The sequence below is a fragment of the Zingiber officinale genome, chromosome 7A (genome assembly GCF_018446385.1).
Source record: "Zingiber officinale cultivar Zhangliang chromosome 7A, Zo_v1.1, whole genome shotgun sequence".
Classification (NCBI taxonomy): Eukaryota; Viridiplantae; Streptophyta; class Magnoliopsida; order Zingiberales; family Zingiberaceae; genus Zingiber; species Zingiber officinale.
The window spans coordinates 141,803,613-141,819,790 of NC_055998.1; the positions used below are offsets into that span (position 1 = coordinate 141,803,613).

General features: G+C 38.0%; 2 protein-coding genes and 1 pseudogene across 2 annotated transcripts; 1 reads left to right on the forward strand and 2 right to left on the reverse strand.

The window, feature by feature from the left end:
• Positions 1–6,437: 6,437 nt before the first annotated feature.
• On the reverse strand, positions 6,438–8,566 carry LOC122003002 (BEL1-like homeodomain protein 9). Its single transcript, XM_042558430.1, has 4 exons — positions 7,912–8,566; positions 7,256–7,632; positions 7,088–7,148; positions 6,438–6,986 (listed from the first exon to the last, which is right to left on the reverse strand). Exons 1-4 carry the CDS (start codon positions 8,338–8,340, stop codon positions 6,633–6,635), a joined length of 1,221 nt encoding a protein of 406 aa, XP_042414364.1. The 5' UTR covers positions 8,341–8,566; the 3' UTR covers positions 6,438–6,632.
• A 1,129-nt stretch (positions 8,567–9,695) lies between these two features.
• Positions 9,696–12,505, reverse strand: LOC122003004 (annotated as a pseudogene).
• A 2,032-nt stretch (positions 12,506–14,537) lies between these two features.
• LOC121999797 (non-specific lipid-transfer protein P5-like) lies at positions 14,538–14,891 on the forward strand. The gene has a single exon (XM_042554429.1). It carries the CDS (start codon positions 14,538–14,540, stop codon positions 14,889–14,891), a length of 354 nt encoding a protein of 117 aa, XP_042410363.1.
• The last annotated feature ends 1,287 nt before the right edge of the window (positions 14,892–16,178 follow it).

The following is a 16,178-nucleotide window of genomic DNA, read 5'->3' on the forward strand; positions in this document are numbered from 1 at the left end:
CTTTCCGACTCGCTGATGTAGATCTCCAACTGGTGGCGCGATGCTCCGGCTAACCTGCACAGAAGTCGGGCCGGGAAGGGGGTTCCCGGCGGCGACCCTCCGACGCTCAAGTCAGGTAAATTACGATGAACAAGGTGGCTCCCAAAGTCTCAGAATACCTCCCAAAATCCCCCTTCCGACGAAGTCTGAGGCTCTTTATATAGAGCTGTGAAGGGTTTGGGCACGTGTACCGAGGTGCATACGTGTCCTCTGTCCTTTCCTAGGTATGCGGCTGTCAGAAAGCTTACCTGACCCATATCACTACAGTCAAAGCATGCCCTTGATGGGACAGCAGAATCCCCTGTCACAAGATTTGGAGCATGGCACACACGTGAAACCTACCAGTTGTTAGAGAAAGAAGTCCCCTGTCCTTTTCCCTTGCTCTAAACTTATCGTCCGGGCGGACAGCTCCCTCAACATCCGGCCGGACATTCGCAGTGGTTTACTTGTGCTTTGTGGAGACTAATAAACAGGGGTGCTTTATGACTTTGGTCGGTCAAAAGGTCAGCTCGGTCCATGACCTTTTCAACTGAGCGTCGGAACCCTGATTTGACAGGGTGCCTTCCAACCATAAGTGCGAGCCGGTCGGACCCATCCGGGTATTCGATTCCATCGGCCGGCCGGCAGTCCGGTCGGACCGGCCGTCTACGGCCGTCCGTCCGGTCGGACCACACTCTCCCCGGATGGGCGGCTGCTCCGGTGACTTCCACTTGGCGTTGACTTTGCCAGGGGGGTCCGCTCTCACTACCGGATCATATATAATCGTTTAAAAGTTTTATTCTTTGCTTCATTCACTACTGATCATGTCCGAGTGATGGGTGGATGGACGCTGGGAACGTGACACTCTCCGCTGTCTACTGCTGGTGATGTGGATCTCCGCCACTACTTGCAAAGAAGTCAGGCCGGGAGGAGTTTCCCGGCGACGGCCCTTCGACGCTCAAGTCAGGCAAGAGGAAAATGATGAAGTGGCTCCAAAGACGAGAGATTGCGTACCTTCGGCGAAGTCTGAGGGCTCTTATATAGAGCTGTGGGGAGGCTTATGCACACCTACCGAGGCGTACACGTGCCCTTTACCATACCTTAGTATGGGCTTACCAGAGGAGCATGCCTGACACCATACTGCTACAGTTCGAGCACCTTTCTGATGGGACGACAGAACCTTCCGTCGTAGGATTCTGCGTATGATTTGGTCGTCGAACATGCATGTTGTCAGAAGATGTTCCCCAATGTCCCCTTGTCCTTGTCTCCTTTTTCCCCGCGCTGAGCGTCCAACTGCTCGACAGGCACATCACTTCCTACCTGGCGTAGGTGTTGGCCCGACCGGGAGATTCCCGGTCGCGTGCTCGGTTGATATTGTTCCTGCCCGTGTTGCTCTATGCCTCGGCCGAGTGGACTACCCGCTCGGCCCGGCGACCCTTTTCACTACGAGCGTCGGAAACCCGACTCCCCGTCGGGTTGTTTTTGATTCCGCTCGGACCCGTTCGGCCGATTGACCCAACCCTTATCCGATCGGCCGGACCTCATGCTGACCCTTTTAACTTTTGACCTCTACGTGTCATTGGCTCCCCTCAAAGGGGGTCTCCCATCCTTACCGTCGGATCAACTACTTTCTTAGCTTTTTTCTTGATTATTGTATATATTTTTAAGTTTTTCTCATTTTTATGAATATATAATTCCTTATAAGCTATTCATTTCTCCTTTATTTTCTCTTGTACTTTCTCATTCCACCATCAAGATTTTTTACTTAGTGGTGCATGTCCCTTTAACTCATCGAGTACACTCTTAGTTATTATTTTCAACTTTGATACAATCTTATCCCATGTTGTATTAAAATCACCATATATTTCATCTAATGTTTGCACTCCTACCTTCTCCTTAAATATATTTTGTTTCTCATCCTTTAAGTTCCACCACTTAATTCTAGGAGTTCTATATATTTTATTTTTATTAATACTATGTTTGAGACATATATCCAACACTGCTAACCTATGTTAGTTAGTCAAACTTTCTCTAGAGATGACTTTACAATTTTTCTATCCTTTTTCCTATCCCTAAAAAAGTCAATTTACGATTTATTATTCTCACATTTGAACGTGATTAAGTGTTATTATTTTTTATTAAAAAATGTATTAATTAATATAAAGTCATATGCTATCGTAAAATCTAATATAGTTTTTCCTTCCTTATTTATCATTTCAAACTCATAACCCCTATGTACCCTCTCATATTCCTTATTTTTCACTTCAACATACGTATTTAGATCACTTCCTATTATAATTATTTCATTTGACGGAATATTTTGTAATACTTCATCTAAGTCGTCCCAAAATCTTGATTTGGTAGCTTCATATAATCCTACTTGCGGTGTATATATGCTAATTATGTTCATAGTTTCTTTCACTACTATTATCTTAAGGAATATAATTTGATCCTCTCTTCTATCTACTGCTACAACTTCATCCTTTAATGAACTATGTACAACAATACTCACTCTATTTTTTTACTTGTTTTCTATGTACCATAACTTAAAATTTAAGTTCTCTATCATCTTTATCTTCTAGCCTATCTATTTTGTCTCTTGTACCCATAAAATACTAAGGCAGTGTTTCATTGATGGATTTGAGAATGAGGGAATAGAATGATAGTAAAAGATAGTGTTTGGATTGTGGGTTTGGGAATGACAATTTGGGAATGATTTCTAGATTTATGGGAATCAACAAAATCCATATAACTAGGTGGGTTTCATTTCCATTTCCATTCTCATTCCCATTCCACCTTACTATCAAATCCATACCCATAGTCATTCCCATCATTTAACCGAATGTCACCTAATTCTTCTCCTAATCATCATATCTATCACCTCTATTGATTTACCAGTGAGAATTAGTTTTCTTATTATATTTATTTTTATCTAACCTATGATGTGAGAAGTCTTGCCTATTTAACATTACACTCAAGTTTTTTTGGAGATATAGCAGTCTTTGTCAATATGTTACAGTCGAACCCTCCAATACGAATTCTTGTATATTTACCACTATACCTAAATTCTAGAGATGTAGCGGTCATTGTCGAGAAGTTACAGTTAGACCCTGTAACATGTTCCTTCCGAGGATCAACCTAGCATTAACAGAATAGTTTAATAGATTCATTCATTGAATATTTATCATAGTTTTAATACTGGTTGATAACTTAACGTAACCCTCCTATTTTATCTGAGTTTGGGACTGACAATGATTAATTTGTCATGGGTGGAGTTATCAAAATGATAAATTATTTAAAATTTAAAAAAAGGTCAAAAAAAAATTCTAAATTGTTGAATATATAATTAGAAAAAAAGTTCTTTTATAAATTTAATTTATATTATTTTTTTAAAAGATTAAAGTATAGTTCGGTCCGTAAAACCTATGCTAATAGCCTAATACTGAATTTTAAAGAAAAAATTATTATATACCGTCTTATCTTATATTATCATCACTTAATCTTCAAATTACATTACAACAAATATATCATTGAACAAAGTTCCCCTTCAAATTTTTATCATTATTGATTTTAAAAATTTAGAAAATTATAATTAATTTGATTCAAAGCTGTGATATAAATCTTTTTAGACATATATGTTAGATCGACCAGATGGTCAATAAATATATATTTTTTTTGTTTGATGGAAGTGCGTTGAATTTAAAATAATAAATTTGAAAAAAAAATAATTAAATATTTGTAATGTAAATTAAAAGACATTTCTTAATTGTGCGCCAGATCCATGTGCAATAAACTACGGTAACAAAGATCCATGTGCAATAAGTAACAGACCCTTTTTATAAAAAAATTAATTTAATTTTTTATATTCATATGATAAAAATAGATATTATATTAGATAAAAAAATAAAAAAGATGTATTTTTTAATATCACTTGCCTAAAGTATTTATAAAGAATTCTTTGCATGTGATGTTATCCATCCTAAAATGTAAAATTAAACAGACTAATGATAATACATATTATTTTATATATAAAATAATTAGAAAAAATTATTAATAAAGTTTAAAATTATGTTTAGTGTGAAAAGGGAAATGATATTATCATAATTTTATTTTAGATTTTATCAAAATAGGTTAGTAAAGATCTTAATAAAATTTTTTAATCTAAAAATAACTTTATTCTAATATTATTTAAAAATTTTAACCAAAATTACCAAAGGGAACAATCTTAAACGAAGCTGCTTTAAATAATTATATGCATGCAATTATTTCAATTTCAGTTACAATAATTTTATAATAGTTCGAACAACAATTATTATAATAATATTAGAATAAAAATAATTAAAAATAAAAATTAGACACTCTTTAATTATTTGTTCAACCTAAAATATCCTTTCAACCCTAACTATTTTTTTTTAAAAAAATACCCAATAATTTTTTATATTTTATAATCTCCCATCAATCAACTCATACTTTTTGATGAAGATAAAATCTCAAATCAATTCAATCTCATACATTTTTCTATCAATCAAACATTACAATTCCATCGGCATTTCAATATATATCTATTTGGCAAGAAACCTTCAAACCAATTAAAAATCTGAAAAAAAAAAGAAAGAAGCACAAAAAAATTACATGAAAAACATACAACGAGATGCCCGGGCACAGTGCGATGGTAAAACGGCTGGATTCTTTTTCACGAGAGGGTTTGAATTTCAGATTGAGCTTTTCTAAATGCTCACAACGCTCAAGAGTTCGAACTACTGAAAAAGTTAGAGACCTCTTCATGGAGTTCGGATCCTCTGTCCTCAAATTTCTCTGTCCCGATGTCCCTTTGTCGATCGGATGGACCAGATTACATCCCAAGGATGTCTTGTATATCACGAGGATACTGCACACATCTTAAAGATGTTATGATGTCTTGAAATGTAATCTGGTTCGTCCGATCGACAGGGGACACAGGGACAGAGAAATTTGAGGACAGATGATCTGAACTGCTCTCCATGACTTATCCATACTTTTCGGATTTATCCGATGATCCATTTATGGAACCGTCCACCTCTAAAATTAATCTAAATCTCCAAAAGCTGAATTTCTAGATCGTAAAAAGAACACAAAGAGTAATTAGAAACATAAAATCATTCATTCATTATTTTCCCCCAAAAGATTAACCGTCTATAATCTAAATTCATCTATTAACTCTAGAAGTAGTTGATACTGAGAGTATTGACTCAACAAAAAAAATCAAGTAATATGGGATGGATAGTTAGGATGATGTAATAATTAAAGTTATTGTGGAAATGATAGTTAAAGTTAAGGTGTGCCTATCTAAATAGAATACTTTTAATGGAATTCTTTATTTTTCATAGGCATAATTCTCAAAATAAATTTAATTAGTTTTAGAGTTGGTCGAATTTTCGGGGCTCAGCTCCCTAGAGCATAAGTGTGACTCCTAACATAAATTCGATCGATCATAGAGCTAATCAGACCTCTAGAGCTCAGCTTTCCACTTCTTATGAGCATGACTCTCAACATAAATCTGGTCGATCCCAAAGTCGATCGGGTCTCTAGGGTTCAACTCCCCACTCTCATGGGTACCTAGCATAAACTCGATCGACCCCCAAAACTAGTTGGACCGTCGGGGCTCAGCTCCCCACTTCTCATGTACATGGCTCCCAGCGTAAACTTGATCAGTCCCAGAACCGGTCGGATCTCCGAAGTTTAGCTCCCCACTTCTCATAGACATGACTCCCAACATAAACCCGATCGGCCCCAAAGCTACTTGGATCTCCGGGGCTCAACTCTCCACTTCTCAAGACATGACTCCCAGTGTAAATCCGATCGGCCCTAGAGCTGGTCGGACTTCCGAAGCTCAGCTCCCCACTGCTCATGAGTATAACTCCCAGCATAAACCCAATCAACTTCAAGGCGATCAGACTCCCTCTAGGAGACAACTTTGTCGAAGAGTCGTAACCACTTATAAGAGAGTAATGATTATTTATCAGAGAATATTCTACTATTCTGACATATACATGCAATGTAATATTCCTCTACATAGTGGAAGATTGTTATACATCTTTCACTATCCGGCATATTTTGACAATGAATATTCTCTGACGTCTCATTATTACGGAGGTTATGAGAGACAGTATAAAAAGTTCTCTTCGTTAGTCAAAGAGACTCACATGGATACATCCACATTCATACTACTATTCTATTGTTCATCTTACTTTCTATTTTTCGCCAGAGTTACGATTTAAACTTAAGCATCGCCAAAGACCTCTTTCTTCCTGTCTACTCTCTTTATAGTATAGGTAAGTTCGCGCCTTATTACTGATCATTTATCCGCCCAATTTTCAAACGAGATCAATAGACAACCAACCTTCTAATTTATCTATCGAATATATCTAAAGTACCAATTATACACATTCAAAAGTTGACCTTATTTTATAGATAACCGCCTTATTTCTTCCTACACACTTACTCACCTTAAGAGAAAAGCTATCAGTCACTTGAACATGGAACACAATGGCAATACTCCCTTCACATAACCGGAGACGGACTGAGAGCATAATCATCCTTGTTAAACTTGTGGCAAGCTCAAGTACAATTTTGAATCACCCTACGAAGTCGTGAAGCAAACGGTTGCCACTGACTTTGACGGCTTGTTCCGGGTGATGGTCACCGAGCGCGCTTGACAAGTAGCCGTCGCAGCGGTCCTCCAGGCCGAGAAGTGATTCCGAGAAACGAACCCCATCGTTCCGATGGAGGCCTAATGTAAGCAAGACACCATTGCCATGGCCGGAAGATGTAGAGCTAAGAGAGGGCTTTTGAATGTGATCATTTTGGCGGCTACTACCACTATTGTTACTTTGTGATATCTTGCTCTTCTTGCGCATCTCCAAGGTGTGTACTTCCTCGACCATCGGCTTCCATAGTCGCACTCTCGCGTTTATGAACCAGTTGGAAACCTGATGAAGAAAGAACCACCATTAGAATCATGCATCAAATTGAGCTACAACATCACCAAATCTCCCAAAATTCACAGACTCTATGAGTCGGATTTGGTTACCTGGTTTCTAGTCAATCCTGTTTCTTTAGCCAAATTCTGCTTGTCCACATCAGTTGGATACCTAGAAATTTTTCAAAAACACGGCAGAAATGTGATCTGTTGTTTCTAAAATGCATTTGCAAAGTTGGATCAGTTTGGTTTGAGCAAAGAATAAGAACTAGGACTCACGGGTGCAGAAAGTGTTCGAAGAGCCAACCGCGCAGCACAGCAACTGCCCGTTCAGGAAGCCCTCTTTGCGGTCGCCAGAAGTTCGGTTGAGTGAAGGGGGCCGCGACGACTTTCGTCGGCCGGTGGAAGTAACCACCGCTCTTGTTCGGTCGAATGGAGCTTGCGATCGGTTCTCCGGCGATGCCTTCACTATCTAGAGCATTGTTCACTTGATGAAGTCGGCCGGATATGATATTCCTCAAGCATTGGAAGTGCTTGGCCATGGCATCAAGAGCCATCGAGGCATACGGAGCCGCATTGTTCAATCCGGCAATGGACTCGAAGGAAGTAATGACGGCTTGAGCCTGATGATAGTATTGCTTGTATCTTCTATAGACCTACAAATCGATAATCACAAGGTAGATTGATAAGAAAAGAACAAAGAAAATCCTATCTAGCATTCTTTTTGAAGAACTAATATAGTAAATCTTCTTAAAGAATTCAAGTGTGATCTAAGAGATAAGTTGAAGAACAAGGCCTAAGTATGCTCCTAGTTTATCAACTAATATTTCGAGATCGATCGATCGATCAAATGCCTTGATGTTCTTCATCAATCTAACTCAAAATAAGGCCTTGTTTACTTGGAGGAATGATATGTTTGAACAAAAAAATTTCACCTCATCGAGCATGGAATCGAGCCGTGAAACAGGGGAGGCAGGCGGCGGCGGCGGCGCCTCCGCCGGGTTCACAGCCAAAGACACCTCCCCGCCGCCTCCTGCTCGCCGTCGCTGCTGTCCCACCCGGCACACCTCCTCGAGAAGCCTCCGCGCCGGCTCGAGAAACCGGGAGCGGCCGAGCACGGCGGCGTAGCCGGTGAACGGGCCGAACGCCGGCCGGCTGATCCGCGGTGGCGGGGGCGAGTCGAGAGAGAGCGAGAACGGCCGGCTCTGTTCTAGCGGGAACCGGAGCTTCCCCAGCCGGCTCTGCTGCGGCACGTGGCGGTAGCACAACCGCGGGCGGCGCAGAAACGGACCCTGTTCCTGATCCGCCTCCCCGGCGCCTCCGGGGAACCTGCCCGCTTTTAGCCCCGCCGACGAAGAAGCCATATCTTTCTCTGGCAAAAAAGGTAACGCAGGAGCCGGCGAGATCGGAGAAAGCTCCCACCTTTCTATATATCTCTTGAGCAACTTTCCGCAGGAAAGAGACGGAAGGAAAGGGATGGGCGTGGGAGACGATGGAGAAAGGGAAAAGGGAAAGGATTCGTAAATGGAGCGTGGAGATGATGCCGATTCCGCTTTCAGCTCCGCCGTCCTTTCTCAGAAGAGTAAGTCAGTAGAGCGATCTGTAGCAAGGAAGGGAACGTATAATACATGACGAACAGGAGCAGGCACGGAGGAACGAATAAGACCGCAGACAAAGAGACAAACGCAACTTTTTACGTGTCGACGGGATTCGATATGGGATTTTTTTTTTCATATATATATATATAATTTTCCCAGCATAGTTTGATAAATTAAATTAGGCAAAAAAAACAAAAGTGTTAAATTATACTGAATTCTAATCTAAATAGGTTTAATTTAAAAATATATATATATATATTTTTTAGACTTTTGATACTTATAAAAAAAATAAAAAATAATTAGTTAAATCAAAAAATATTTATTCTCACTCCTTAATCATTACTGTAATGTATAAAAACTAGTAAATAATTACTATAATATATAAAAATTACAGAATAATTGCTACAATAATTCTTAGTCCCAATGATAGTAGTTATTGCTGCTATAACATATAAAAACTATTTTATAGTTGTTACCATTGTAAAAACTATTAAGTAGCTAATATAACTATTTTAAAATGATGTTGATTAATTTAAAATAATTTTAATAAATTTTAAATAATTTTTCATCAAGTTGATAAAAAATATTTTGATACAATAGTATTCAAAGTTAAAAATTTAAAGTTTGAGATTTTAAAATTTAAGATTTAGTTTAGAATTTAGCTGCTATATTCTTTTTACATTGAAATTATTTAAACTTTATAAAAATAATTTTAAATTAAAAAAATCACTTTAAAATAGTTAAATCTAAATCTTAAATTATAAACCATAAATCCTAAACTATAAAATCATTTGAAAACACTTTGGCAGCAATTATGATGAAGCGTCCTTTTAATTTTTATCCTATTATAACATAAAGGAGGAAAAATTAAAAGGGTGACTTTATTTAAAGGACTATCTTTTTTTTAAAAAAAAAAAAAAGTCATTTAAAGGAGTATATATATATATATTAATTAAAATGCAACTTCAACTATAATTGCTAACAATGTAAATTAATTAAAATTATTTATAATAATTATAACTACTATAACAATGCTAAAATAAAAATATTTTTAAATAAAACAGAAAATTGACTATCTTTCTATTTTTTTTTAAAAAAAAATGAGACACTTTTTTACTATAATAAAAATAAAACGCATCCTTTGAATTTTTAACTAAGAAAAATACAAAATGTGCATTAAGATTTTATTACTATAAAAAGAAACTACTAATCTATCACTTCCTACTCTTTTTCATCTCTCTTGAGAGGTAAGCAAGTTTTCCTTCCTCCTCTCTCAGCCTCTCCCAATCTTTCTTTCCCTTAAATCCTTTCCTCTGGAGTAAAGGAAACCTTCAGACATTCATTCAATAGGCAGGGGACTAGTTGGAGTTGCTCCAATAGAATGTTTCAACTTTCATAGGGTTGTGGACTTCAAAACTTCTATTTATATAAAGTAGTCATAACCAAGGTTGTTGCAGCTTTCCGTTGCTCGGTAGAGCATCTTGTAGCTCCTCTTCGCCGTCTTCCTTAAGGGCAATGATCCTCTTCGCCGTCTTCCTTAATAGCAATGATAGAAGGTTGGTAGCTCGAGTGATGGCTTCTTTGACAAAAGTGGTTCGAGATAGCATACATCAGATATCTCAAGCTATTCCGTCGCTTCCATGTCTACATCAGATATCTCAAGCTATTTCAACGCACACCAGGCCTTGGCTTTCTTCTCCGAGACCTGAAAGTAAGAGATTGAAAGAAGCATGTTAAACATGCTTAGAAGGTTTTTTTTTATATACGAATCCATGTAATCACGCTTTATCATTGAGCTTTTCAGTCAAAAGACCCATAAAAGGTTCGCATATTGTATCTTACCACTCGGTTGTTTCCACCATCAAAATCAATCTGGTTACCCAACACTATGAAAGGGAAGTTATCGGGGTCTGATGGACTAGCCTGAAAATGAGGTAACCACACAGAAGTAACATAACCAGCATTTCATTTCCTCTTTTATCTCACAGTGAATCTCTGAAGGGGGTCAAACATAATCTACCTGAATGAGAAATTCCTCGCACCAATTGTTCAAGTTATCAAATGATTTCATGGCATTAACATCGTAGACAAGGACACAGCAATCAGCTCCGCGGTAGAAAGCCACACCAAGGCTTTGAAACCTTTCCTGCCCTGCTGTGTCCCATATCTAAAGATGAAAACATCAAGTAATGAGCTTACAGGAACTATTAAACCTAAACAATCAAATTTTTAAGGACAAACTTCTTCGTGAGTTCTACAAATTTAGTAGAAGCTGAAGCATAACCCACTACAGAGAACCAAAATGTAAAAAAGAAAGATATATGAACTCACATTATCGCCTTCTATACCTTTGTTTCTAGCAAGATGATGGCAGCTTAATCAATTGTATTATTACTAGTGTACTTTCACCAGTTTGTTCTAAGAATGTAAAAGTGTTCTCTTAAACCATAAAGATTACACAATGAACAATGACTTTTTCCTGGAAAATGATAGAACAATTGCCAAACTCCTCAAGATTATCTAATCTAGTCACCTTGCACGAGACTGTAAGACTATCTGATATGTATAGCTATACAAGTGACTAACAGCTCCATAAATCCAAAAATACATGCCATTATAAGTCAGAAACTGCAAAAGGTTTATGTGGGAAAACAAATTACTATAAAGTGAAAACAAATTTAGTTAAATCCTGATTTAATTCGTTATAGAACAATTAACACTCGCTATATCCTATATCGTAAGGTATGTAGGAAATACTAGGGATGTTTCTGAAACTTTTAATTCTCTTCCACATTGCATTGATCAATAAAATGTTTTCAATAAGGCATATCCTATCTACCCAAAGAGAAACTATGAAAACTCCTTGTACAAACATAGAGAAAAATAGAAGAAGAATTGATTATATGACCGCTGCACAGAAATCAAACAACATAGTTGGTCTGGCATCTTATCACGTAATAAGTTGATTGGCAACTTCGATAATAAGTTTCTGAATAAGAGTTGTCAATTTCATAAATCTCAGTAGCATAGTCAGGCAATCCAAATCAAAGGTCTGGGAACTATGGCTTTAAAAATGATGACAGTAAAAAGGAGAATATCAACAATGATGAGTTTGTGTTCACAAACCAAAAAACAATCGGAAAATTTCATCTTTACGATCGACCAGTCATTCAAAGCACAAGATAATATCATGCATACAGAAGTAAAATTCAATGAATAACCAAACAACTTGATCAAGATTATGACTCCATCGCAGTAGATCAACAACTAGTTAACACCCACAACTACTTAACTTTCACTCACTTAAAAAAAAAAATGCACCATTAAAAATAATCTCGCAGAGAACATGATCGTCACAATCAACAAGAAGAAAATCGTAAAAAGGATGGAGAAAGGAGGATAACAGAAAGCCCCAATTGTAAAATTTTCCTAACCTGTAAGGTGAACAATCTATCATCGATCTGAACTTCCTTGGTTCAAAAATATGGTGGCTTTGTACTGGTTGCTGAACTTCTTGTTCACATATCTAACAAATCCCAAATACCAAATACCATCCAATCCCAAATTACGCAACATAGATGTATAATTCCACCAAAAGAAATAACTTTCTGTCCAAGACTAAGTTTAAAAAAATGCGTAAAGCTGTTTAGAGCACACTGATTCATCAGCGATGTCTTCCCAACCCTAACAAAGCAACATCAAAATATGTGTGTGCGTGCAAAGTACTTTTTGCTGGTGAACGAGATGGAAATCTACCCGCTGTCCCCGAGGATGATGACTTTGAGAAGCATACGCCGCCGGTAGGCCATGGAGTCGGAGGCCGTCTGAGTCGAGAAGAAGTCTTCGAGGCCTCGCGATCGGTTTCGTCCGCCGTCCAAGGGATCAGATCAATCCACCCAAATCAATAGAAGGTTCGAAGGAACAGGCGTTCGGCCTTAGGCACGGTTCGGTCGAAGTTTGTTATATAAAAACCGATTCAAGAGAAAAATCTTCATTTTACTTCTCATAGTTTACCTATTTTCATTTTGCCTTTTCTATTTTAAGATATTAAATTTTACTTCTCTATAGTTTATAAAATAGATCTATGTTGAAGTAAGGGATGCCTAATTCTGTTTTGTTGTAATATTTTAAATTGTGGACAGAAATTGAGAAAAGTGAAAAAAATGAGAGGAAAAATGGAATTTTCTCAATTCAAAGACTATAAAAATAAATGTCTCAAAGAATTTTAAACTGAAAACTTCAAATCCGATTATTTGGATATTAAATTTTTAATATATTCATAAAATGGTTTATAGTAAAGTTAATGAAGAACTAAACTCAACTCATAAGAGTCATAACTCATGAGTCGTGCAAGTTAGGCCTAAAACATAATTTTTGGACGGTTAATGAGTTAAATGTATGATATTCAATTTATTTATAAGAATAATCGAGTTAAGTAAAACGGAATCGAAAATGAATTAAACAATTTAAATGATTATTTAAGTTTGGTTTAATTTTTTTATTAATTTGAGCTGGGTTAAATTATTAAAGTTTGATTTAATTTTTTTTATTAATTTGAGCTGGGTTGATTTGAATTAGATTTGTTTACTAGGAATTTAAGGTTGTTTAATTATTTAAAATTTTAAAACTTATCTGATTATTATTAAATTTAATAATATAAACTTTTTTTTTCATCTTCACAAACTTTGCTAATGAACTTTATTCATGAATAATTCACCATCTCTATTATAATTGATAGAGCGATAAAAATAGACCCTCGAAGAAAAGGTTAAAATAAGAAAGATCGACTGAGGTGGCTGTTAAAGTCAAGAAGAAATCAAAAACATCAATAATATTAGTAATGCGTCCAAGTTGGCCATAGGGCCGGTCCGCGTGAGTGCTCGTCTGGACAGTCCTCCTATCTCGACTTAGGTATTGAGTAACATGATCGACTGTCTCAGCCAAGTAAGGAGGATGGTTGATCAGCCATCCTTCCCAACAAACAGACAAGGTTTCATCCGACCTACTGTCTATTCAATTGGATCTAAAGGCCGATCGGGCATATGACTTTGTGATAAAATGAAGGGTTGAGTGAAGATGAACAGCTGACCGCATTTCGTAAGGCCAAGCTGACGATCCATCGGCGGAGCTAGAAGCTTGTGCTGCCGACAACTTACGTGCTCGCTTAAGGAAATATATAAGAGACACTTTTCGACGTATCTTTTCTTAGGAAGGTTTTGGAAAACGTACATATGTTTTAAGATGCGTGTATAGACGCTACAATGACACTATAAAAAGCGATATTCATCTACATTCGGAGATATGCGATGCTCCATTATTCTACACGCTCTCTGCTACTGATTACTTCTACAATTCTCTTCTTCCGAATTGAGTATTAACTTGAACGTTAGAGGGTCAACAACGGGATTCCTTTTCTGACTTAATACTTAACGTTCACTGTGTTATAGGATAACACAGAGTCTTCATCCAGCCAACAGTAAAATTACGTTCCTAATTAATCATCTTTTTAACTTTTGGACATGATCAATATTCATTCTGGACACGGCTCATAGTCTGTACCTATATTACATGAAGAGAGATTATACGTAGAGAATAAATTAATGATGATCAGATCAATTTATAATGAATCGTGCTAAAAAATGCGACAGACCATCAGTGGAACATTTCTGCCCTAACTGAAAATCATATCATGGATGAACCATTTGCACCTGCTCGTGAAAATTATTTAATTATTCAATTATTTAATTATTTAATTATTTAATTATTTATTAAGTGTTGGTTTTTGAATTCCTTGCGCCAAACTCCAACCGATCACGCAGTTACCGCCGCACCCTCCCTTGGCATGAGCATGACGCACCCGAATCCTCTTCTTCCACGCCTCCACCACCACCACCGCCACCGTTCTATATAACAAACTCCACTGCCACACCCTCCACTCGCATCTCTCCACGCATCGATCGAAAATGTCTCCCCTCGCCGCCAGCCTCCTCGCCGTAGCTCTCGCAGTGGCCGCCGTCGCCACCGTCCACGCAGGCCCGCCTCCGTGCACCACCTTCCTGCATCCGATCCTCCCCTGCACGGCGTACATCACGGGGCATGGACCCACGGTGCCGGTCCCGGTGCCGTGCTGCAAAGGCTTGAAGTTCATGGTCGGCCTGATGATCACCCGCGCCGACCGCGTCACCGCCTGTAAGTGTTTCAAGGACGCCGCCGTCAAGATGCCCGACATCGACTACGGCCGCGTCGCCGCCCTCCCCGGCCGCTGCCACGTCGACGCCCCGTTCAACTTCTCCCCCCACATCAACTGCGACGCGTAAGCCACAAATCAATCCGCAACAACTCAGTTCGGATCGCTCTAATCGATCGTTTCCTTTGCAGGATTAAAGCGGCGGCGGTTGGGACTGAAGCCGAGGAGGAACACCACCTTTAAGATCACGAACCCAGCGATCCACTTGACGATTGACGAATAAAAAGGATTTGAATCTGGAGCAAGAACAGGACTCTCTGTTCATTTTAATGTTGAACTGAAGAACAAATATATATATATATATATAAGTTTATAAACACAATGCAATAAATAAAGGATTACCGAATTTGGCTTCTTTTTTTTTTTTTAAAAAAAATGTGTGTTGGTTTAGTGTATAATGATTTCCTCCTTCTCAACCTCTATGAGTGTTCTCGGCTTGCCACCGCGGTGGCCGGAGACAGTAGCACCGCCTCTCACTATGCTCACCGCGGCGATCATAGTTGTCGGCGCCGGAGGAGAGCGCACTTTGATAATCTCATGGACCAACTTCGGCTAATTCTAACTCATTCACAGTTTCAGCAAATCTTCAATTCATCTATTTTCTTTTGTTTCGATCTCTCCTAGTTTATAAAGTCTCCAAATTATTTGAATGATGAACTAAAAGAACAATAATATGGCTAATTGCTACTAACTATTACTCAAGCATTTGCACCGAATTTGAGTAGATACCGGCAACAACTTCCAACAGACTAAAAGGGCTTTAGATCAAATGCATTCCTGCTATTCCTTTGTTTCTAGCGAGATGATGGCAGCTTAATTGATTATATTATTACTAGTGTACTTCCACCAGATTATTCTTAGGATGTAAAGTGTTATCTTAAACCATAAAGATTAATTTACACAGTGAACAAGAACATTTTCCCGGAAGATGAAAGAACAATCGACAAACTCCTCAAGATCATCTAATCTAGTCACCCTGCATGAGACTGTTAGACTATCTGATATGTATAGCTAGACAAGTGACTAACGCCTCCATAAATCCAAAAATATATGCCATCATAAGTTAGAAACTGCAAAAGGTTTATGTGGGGGAAAAACACAACATAACAACAACAACAACAACCAAGTCTTATCCCACTAGATGAGGTTGGTTAAATTTATACTAGGCGTGTTTCTGAAACTTTTAATTCTCTTTCACATAGTTATAACCTATGAAAATTCCTTGTACAAAGATACAAAATAAATAGAAGAACAATTGATTATATTGATCCCGTCCGAAAGCTGAGTCAGACGGATCGTCCGTTGAAGTGGCGAGAATGTTGACTGAGTCACGACGTCCCGGAGGGGGTGTGCTGAG

What these genes read in the sequence shown, in the direction of transcription:
- LOC121999797 (XM_042554429.1), top strand. Translation starts at nt 14,538, where the DNA reads ATGTCTCCCCTCGCCGCCAGCCTCCTCGCCGTAGCTCTCGCAGTGGCC.
- LOC122003002 (XM_042558430.1), bottom strand. Translation starts at nt 8,340, where the DNA reads ATGGCTTCTTCGTCGGCGGGGCTAAAAGCGGGCAGGTTCCCCGGAGGC. An exon ending in TTCGAACACTTTCTGCACCC is followed by an intron (nt 7,149 to 7,255) that starts GTGAGTCCTAGT and finishes AAAAATTTCTAG; the next exon opens with GTATCCAACTGATGTGGACA. An exon ending in CAGGATTGACTAGAAACCAG is followed by an intron (nt 6,987 to 7,087) that starts GTAACCAAATCC and finishes TTTCTTCATCAG; the next exon opens with GTTTCCAACTGGTTCATAAA.